We start from the raw sequence: 7,823 nt of genomic DNA on the forward strand, positions 1-7,823 counted from the left end.
TTCGCCGTGAAATCCTTTTTATACAAACGTGCAGCTTTGCTAAGGTTGTCCACTACTGCTTTGCACCAATTAATCTTGCCAATGTTGTCCAGATCCTCAGTATATATAACATCCTCAAGCCTGATGCAACTATCAGTGTTTGAGAAAAGTAGAGACTGGAATACAGCCATAAAAAATGCCCTGAGACCCAAATCCCCCATGAGCTTCTTGCTCTTCAGTCCATCCAATATCCGCAATCCTGATACCCAGCCTTTTGTATGTACTGGGACAGATTTGTTCTCCCAACTCATTCCGTCTAACACGAGCTTCAGCGTCAGACATATAAGGTGGGTCACCGCCAACTTTGGGTATCTGGAACAGACACCAAACAGTGTGCTCATTAACATCAATCACTTTACCACCACCAAGCTCTAATTTCATTGTTTCTAGATTAAGCCTCAACATAAGCCAGGTGAGCAACTTCCTATCCAGGCAGGTTGGTTTGAATCCCAACAATCCACCAAAACCCCTTGCCTTTACTATATCTTCGAGGTCAGCAGGGAGAGCTTTGAGAAGTTCATGAAATTTTGAAGGAGAGCAACGAATTGCAGGAGGCTGCTTGCGGGGCCTCTTCTTATTGGCTACATTCACTGCATCCCCATCACCATCAGCACCAGTGTCACCATCGCCGTCAGCCTCGGCATCATCCTCTCCATGTTGTTCACTCCCTGCGTCACCATCAGTGCCAGGATCAAAATCTGGATCTTGCTCTCTTTCTTGTCGTTCATGCACTTCACTCTCAACATCAGGTCGGGGTGGACTGGGGAGCCTTAATCTCTTCTTCCTGCCCTTTGACTTGTATACATTCAGCCTTTTCGGCTCCGACGGAGCAAAATGGGGGGAACGCCGAGGGGGTCACTACCCTGAGCACCTGATACATTCTGCTCATGCAAAGCAACACGGGAGGAACGCCGGGGAGGGTCACTGCCCTGGGAACCTGATACATTCCCTTCCGAATTCATTATAACCACTGCTATTGAAAAAAAATACACATCAGGAAAAAAGCCAGTTGCACAAAAAAAAGAGAATAAAACATAAAATTGCACTGTTAACCATTTGCAACCAATAAAACACTACACTTGCACCTTCAAAAAAGATTGAAAAAGCCGGATGTAGCAACAGTTACAATTTCAGTTTAGTTTCAGATGAATTGTCAACAAATTACAACTAGAACACCCTCCCAGTTACAACTAAGGTTAGAAGCTAGTTACACAAGTCATCAAGAGCAAAACATGAAAGGTTTTGAGTTCGACGTATGTACTATGTCCATCAACACCTATAAGGTTATCGAAAACAAAAAAGTCCCAATTCATGCATATATTAGAACCCATGAAAAAATGGTGTCATTTTGAGCCCATGAGCCATAGATCAAAACAAAACAAAAATCGAACAGTATCCTCTACATATTAGAACCCAGAAATGAACAAACCAGCATTGTCAACCAATTGCAACCGATAAAACACTAGAGATGCACCTTCAGATTAAGTGAGTTGCAGCAACAGTTACAAAATCGGTTGAATTTCAGATGAATTGTCGACCATTTACAACTACAACACCCTACCAGTTGCAAAACATAAGGACAAATAGGCTAGTTACACAAGTCATCGCAAAAATTACAAAATTAAGTACTAATATGGTTACAATTGCAATTGCCCCATGGATCCTCTAAATTGCAAACAAACCATAAAAAACCGATTACAAACAAGCGTAATAGCCAGTTGAAACGAATTCAATTCAAAATTAAGTAGGGATAGGGAATGGGGGATGACTTACATCGGGATAAAAAGCGGCGGATTCGAATTTGAGCGCCTCAACACGGCGACGCTCAAACCCTAGGTCCAGAAATCCGAAGAGCGGCAAATGGAGAGCAGAAAACCGCAGCACGCGAAGCGGCAAATGGAGAGCGCGGGGGTGTGGGGGAGTACGGGGTGGGGGAGCAGCGACAAAAATGAAGGGCGTGTGGGGGCGGTTTTCTCGGCGGAGCAATGGGGGCGGTTTTCTCTCGACGGAGCGGCGGCGCAGCGTGAGCGACGGCGGTTCCTCGTGAGGAAAATAGCAACGGAAACTGAACAGAGGGAGTGGAGGCGGTTTGCTGGAGCGTGCCGCGTGCGGACCAGGTGGTGCGGGCGTGCGGACCAAGTGGTGCGGGCGAGGCGGCCTCGGGCGCGTGCGGGCTGGACCAGATGGGCGCGCGCGTCGATCGGTTTGGCCTGGGTGCATTCTCTATATAGAATGCACCCAGGTGTAATATATATATATATATATATATATATATATATATATATATATATATATATATATATATATATATATATATATATATATATATATATATATATATATATTCGGCTAGAATCTAGAGAACACGGCCATTTTGGATGGATTGGTAATCTTCAAGATCAAATCAAATGCCTCTACTCCAAGTCTCCAACTCTAACCGAGTGATTCGTTGCCTCGTTGTGAGTTGTAGCAGGTGACCGGGTTTGGGGACACGTTCTAGTGCTATGGGCTCCTGATTCCTGAGCCCTGCACCGCATTGGATGTTTATGCGTGTTCTCATGGTTGTAACAGGGCAACCGAGGGGGCGGTGGAAGACAAGAGCCTGGATCGACCTGGAGGTGACTGCGTTGTTGCCTAGCGTGCATCTGGAGCAGTGGCAGAGAAGGAAGCGTCGCAGGTGGAGAAAAGAAGAAAAAAAATCAGGTGTTCAGGAAAAACATACTGGTACAGGTCATCGATGAGTGGCAAAGTGAGTAATTACACCTCAACTCCATGTAAAAGTACAAAACTCTAGAAACTGAGTACCTTTTGAGGTGCTTCAGAAAAACATAGAGTTGATCTCTAACTCCACTTTTTTTTTTGAGCGGAGTTCTTGGAGTTGAAGATGTTTGGCAACGAAGAGCTAAAGCAGAGTTAAAAACTAGAGCGGAGCAGTCCCAAATACCCCCTATTAAGAAAAGAGCGTCAAAGTTACAGCAAAGTTAACCAGAGCTAACAACCGAACACACGAGGGTGGAACACAAAAGGCCAACTAAGGTACAGGAACTGTTGCAGAGCAACAAGAAAGCCTAGAAGGCTAAAGGAGGGAAGAGGTGACAGATTACAAATTGTTTAACCAATCCATGACACTATTTCTGAGCAGGTTTGATTCCGTTCAGGTGAAGTGTAACTTCAGCCCCGAAGGTTGCTTTCCAATCAGCCACATTAAGTCAAGCAATCCCAAGTTTAACTAAATTTATAGAGATAGTATTAACATTTGTATCTTAGATTTATTATAAAAATGTTATATGATTAGCCTAATGATATTTATTACATAGTACGTGTACTTCTTTTATATATGATTAAAAGGCAGGATTGTTTGACTTCTCAAAAAATAAGATTTTTATTCTTTTTTGGATAGAGAAAGTACTATAGACTATAGTGTAACAAGTACTACCTCTGTTCATAAAATAATGTAATTCTAGGTGTATTTTAGTTAAAGTGTCTAAAGTTTGACCAAATATATAGATAACATGTTATTGTTTATGATGTCAAATGAATATATTATGAAAGTATATCTCACGATAAACCTAATGATATTTATTTGATACATAAATTTTGATGTTTTTTCTATATATAGTTAGTCAAACTTAAGACACTTTAATATGCAACAATGTTAGAATTGTATTCTTTTCTAGACGGAAAGAGCAATAATGACTATCCTAGATGCAATTAAACTAATTTCTATGAAATTCTTATAGGATTCTTATAAAATTCTTGCATTCTAAACAGACTCTGAACGTGACAAAAGCCTAGCCATGTTGGAACTATATATGTTATCCTAGCTTTGGGCGACTTCCAAGTGACGAAACAAATCCTGGATCCGTGAAAATCATGCCTCCAGGCATCCATCATGGACACGGGGAGCTTGTTAAAAATAGCCACGAGAAACACCAAGATAGCTCAGGCCATATTCGCTTGAACTTATCAGTTATGGTATAGTATTTTTTTTCTCATAACGTATCGGAGAACGGTGCTTTTTAGCCTGACTTTTCAGCGAAGCGAACAGGGCCTCAAACATGCTAATATATTCTTTACTCTTTTTTTAAAAAAAAGAAATAAGTAGGCTAATATTTCTTAGCTCCAATGATAAGCTCGCTAGCATTATGTCACGGCAACAACAGCGACCTGAGTGTGAGGTGCTCAACAACGTAACGGCAAAGACGCGACCCTGAACAGTAGCAGTACCTGAGGAAGAACTCGAGTGCAAACGACGCCGACTCGCCCTTCATGGCGTTCCACGCGTTCAGCACGAGCGCCTCTTGCTCCTCGCCAAAGGCTGCGGCGGCGGCAGTCACCTGCGACTCCGATGATGACCCGCTTGGGTTGGCATCTTTCGTCGTCCCTGCAGCTTCCGTGCTCGCTGCCTGCTGCTCGTGCACTTGAGCAGCGAGGCCCAGGAATAGCATGATGTGTTTGAAGAAGGTGCGTGTGGCTGCCTCGCGTGCTCTGTTCGACTGGTATTAAAGCCGACTAATAAATTAGCTGTAGATTAGCTGATAAATCAACTGATAAATTCAAGCAGCCAACGAGCGGATGAGAACGAGCCCATGGATAGCCAGATAGCGCACTGCCACAGCGCGGCCGAAACAGACTGTGCAGGTGCAGGTGCAGGTGCAGGTGCAGGTGGATGGGCCAGAACATAAAATGGGCTAAGCACGCTGGCTGGAGGCCCGTACAGACCCTTTCATCAGCCGGCGGCCCACGGTCTGGCTAGCTCTCTCTTCCGGCGACTGGTGGCCGCTTCTCCGGCTCTCCTGCGCTCTAGGGTTTCCTGGTCCTGGGAGGCGATCGGGCGTAGGTGCGTGCGATGGCGCTCACGAACTTCATCCTGACGGTGGTGGGGTTGGGCACGGCGGTGATGCTGCTGCGGAAAGACGTCAAGCAGTCGGCCACCATCTTCCGCCGCAACGTGCGCCACATCCGCAACTGGCTCGAGGAGTCCGCCGCCGCCGCCAAGTAGGCTCCTTTGTCTCCATGTCTTCTGTGCTCTCGCGTCTATCTGTATAATAGTAGTCTCCGCGTCCCGTTCGTCGGCCATTGCGGCGGCTGATTTGGTGATTGGACCCGCCTGGACTGCATCTCTAGCTGCTACAAGTTATTCAGTGGTAAAAATGGTTACGGTGTACTAGTTTTAATTTAATCTGGTTTGGTGAGCTGCAATTGAGCCAAGGGGGACTGAAATTTTGGTGGTGCTTGGTTCACAGACCAAGGCCCAGTGATCCAAGAGTAGGATGGGCGAAACCTTTATTTCTTTTATTTATTTTGGTAGTGATATAGAGAGTTAGAGACTCATTTGCAATATTTGGTGTGATGGTGATGTACTGTGTAATGGCTTAACAGTGCAATGCGCAAATCAAAACAAGAGCTGAAGGATAATCTTCTGTGCATAAGAGATTGAAGGAATGGGAGGGAGGATAAGAAAATTTCAGATAAGATATACATGCATTGATGCATATAAGAACAGAATATGATATTATGCATTAAAAAAATTCTAAGCTATCAAAAGTCACACCAGCTGAGCGAAAATAAAAAAGAGAGGAATAAAATACCTTGAGTTGAAGAGTATGGGGAAAAAAGTGGATAGAGAATCCATACCTGAATTTAAATGAAAAGCCGAAAACGATTTTGATGGAAGAACAAATGAAGCAGCAGGTCTAGGTGTTGTGCTTGCCACTGGGAGGGTGTGCCAGCTGGGTATAGTGCTCATTGTAAGACCAGGATTGGCTCTTGAACTATTAGATTGATTAGAGATGGTGCAAGGTACACATATATATAGACAAGGATTCCTAGGACTGGTTTATAGAAATAGCACCCATCAAGGATATCCTTGCCTATCTCTAATCATATTGCCAAATATACAAGAGGGGCCAGGCCTATAGCCATCGGCCCAAAGGGCCCAACTGAGACAGCATATCATACATCTAACATTCAGCAACGGGAGGGTGGCCAGATCTGGATGTCTCGCGTTCCCTCCATTCTTTAGCAGGTGGATGAATCTCATTTAAGAGATTATATTGCTAGAGAGAGGTGAGATGTTTGCTGGTTTCATAACTAACATTCATAAAATCAACCAAGATGAGGCGGGGTGCAGAACACACCACAATTAGATGGGAAAATTCTTTGAATGCCTTCAAAACTTATAACAATCCCTTATGTGCCACTGGAACATAGTGTTTCCTTCAGTGCCACTATTTTCAAATTTTCCCTCCCTTCTATGCCATCTAAGCAGTTTCCATTAGTTAATTTATACTAGTTAGCATGCCATCGAAGCTGTGTGGACACCGGATTGCGGCTCAGGAACATGCGCTGGGCATTTGGCCATACAGCTTTGGTTTTGGCCATGTCCATGAGCGGCACTGGGGCAGGACTGATGTAATTAGCTGAAGACGACTAGTACAAATTGTAATTAGCCAGTGTGTCGTGCTCATGGCACAGGGCCACACACCAACCCCAACGAGGACTCAAGCATCGCACTTTGGCCATTTTACCATAAATTATTCGATGGCCTTATTTGCTCTGGAATTGAAAATTTACTGAGATGGACCATTGTTATTTGGATTCAGAAGAAGCAATCTACTATCACAATTTCGAATGAATTAATGAGTATGTGCTTATACATCAAAGTTTACAGTAGTCACATTGGTGCTTCAGCGTTACCATTTTTTGTTCTGTTCATGCACCTTTTGTTGTAGCCACTATAATGTTGTGTGTGTCTCTTGTCTCCTGCTTTGAAGCTCTGCTGAAACCACTATAAACATTTGAGCATCACATCACATTTGGTCCATAGTTCCAAACGGTCTCATGTATTTTCATGTTTCAAAATAGATCTACTGAACAATCTTCAGTGAAGGAGTTGGAGTCCCAAGCTGCCAAGAAAGATGCTGTGCCCGAGGACAAGCATTAGATGATCTTACACACTGTTACGCATAATGCATTGGCAGTGTGAGATCCAGGATTTTGAATTAGTCCTTGTAAATAAATGTTTTGTAGGACCTTTAACCCCGATGCGAATTTTACTGAATAATGGAAGATATCTTAGGTTCGAGTTCTGAAATTGTAAAATGGGATCTTTGATCTCAATGAGATTTGTACCCAATGATGGTGGATGTCTGGACATCCTGTATACAGTACTATCTTTGTCAACACTTCCTGTACTTGAGATGAATTCTTACATGGAAAAATATGTCTTACAAATCATGAGGTGTCTTTTTTCTTTGAGCAAGGGTAACCCGGTATTTGATGACATAGTATTGATTGCATATATAATATATTTTTTTCGTGTCTTACAAATCACGAGGTGTTTTTTTGGAACAAGGGTTACCCAACTTTTATAGAAGGCATACAAAAGAGTACAAAACGAAAAAGGCTGGGATACCAGCGTGCAGATACCATTACATCAAACGGAGTCAAACAAACTCCCTGCCCAGAGAACTAGCAACACTAACAGCAAAACACTGAAAACTATCAGCGTCGACTCGCTGCTTAGCAAACCAACTTCCTCCTGAACTTCGGATGTCTTTGGTCTCCTCTTCTAAAATCCAAATCATCAGGCCATCGCTCCATTCTGTCCAGCTTGGCGTGCAAGCAGTTGCAGTCGCCCTTCTTAAGTAAAATCTCCTATAACTAAAAAGAACAAAGTGTAGACATTTTTTTAATGCGATATTTGTTTTGGTTTGTCCGTCTGCCTACGTCTGCGATCCCACGACATCTTAATTACTGATTGATCGTACCAATCTCCTTGA

General features: G+C 43.4%; 1 protein-coding gene across 1 annotated transcript; it reads left to right on the forward strand.

Annotated features, from left to right (window-relative positions):
• The first annotated feature begins 4,779 nt into the window (after positions 1 to 4,779).
• Positions 4,780 to 7,275, forward strand: LOC136513890 (uncharacterized). Its single transcript, XM_066507867.1, has 2 exons — positions 4,780 to 5,037; positions 6,907 to 7,275. The coding sequence occupies exons 1-2, from the start codon at positions 4,889 to 4,891 to the stop codon at positions 6,983 to 6,985; spliced, it is 228 nt and encodes a 75-aa protein (XP_066363964.1). The 5' UTR covers positions 4,780 to 4,888; the 3' UTR covers positions 6,986 to 7,275.
• Positions 7,276 to 7,823: the final 548 nt, after the last annotated feature.

This window comes from Miscanthus floridulus, chromosome 16 (genome assembly GCF_019320115.1).
Source record: "Miscanthus floridulus cultivar M001 chromosome 16, ASM1932011v1, whole genome shotgun sequence".
NCBI classification, from domain to species: domain Eukaryota; kingdom Viridiplantae; phylum Streptophyta; class Magnoliopsida; order Poales; family Poaceae; genus Miscanthus; species Miscanthus floridulus.

What these genes read in the sequence shown, in the direction of transcription:
- LOC136513890 (XM_066507867.1), top strand. Translation starts at nt 4,889, where the DNA reads ATGGCGCTCACGAACTTCATCCTGACGGTGGTGGGGTTGGGCACGGCG. An exon ending in GAGTCCGCCGCCGCCGCCAA is followed by an intron (nt 5,038 to 6,906) that starts GTAGGCTCCTTT and finishes GTTTCAAAATAG; the next exon opens with ATCTACTGAACAATCTTCAG.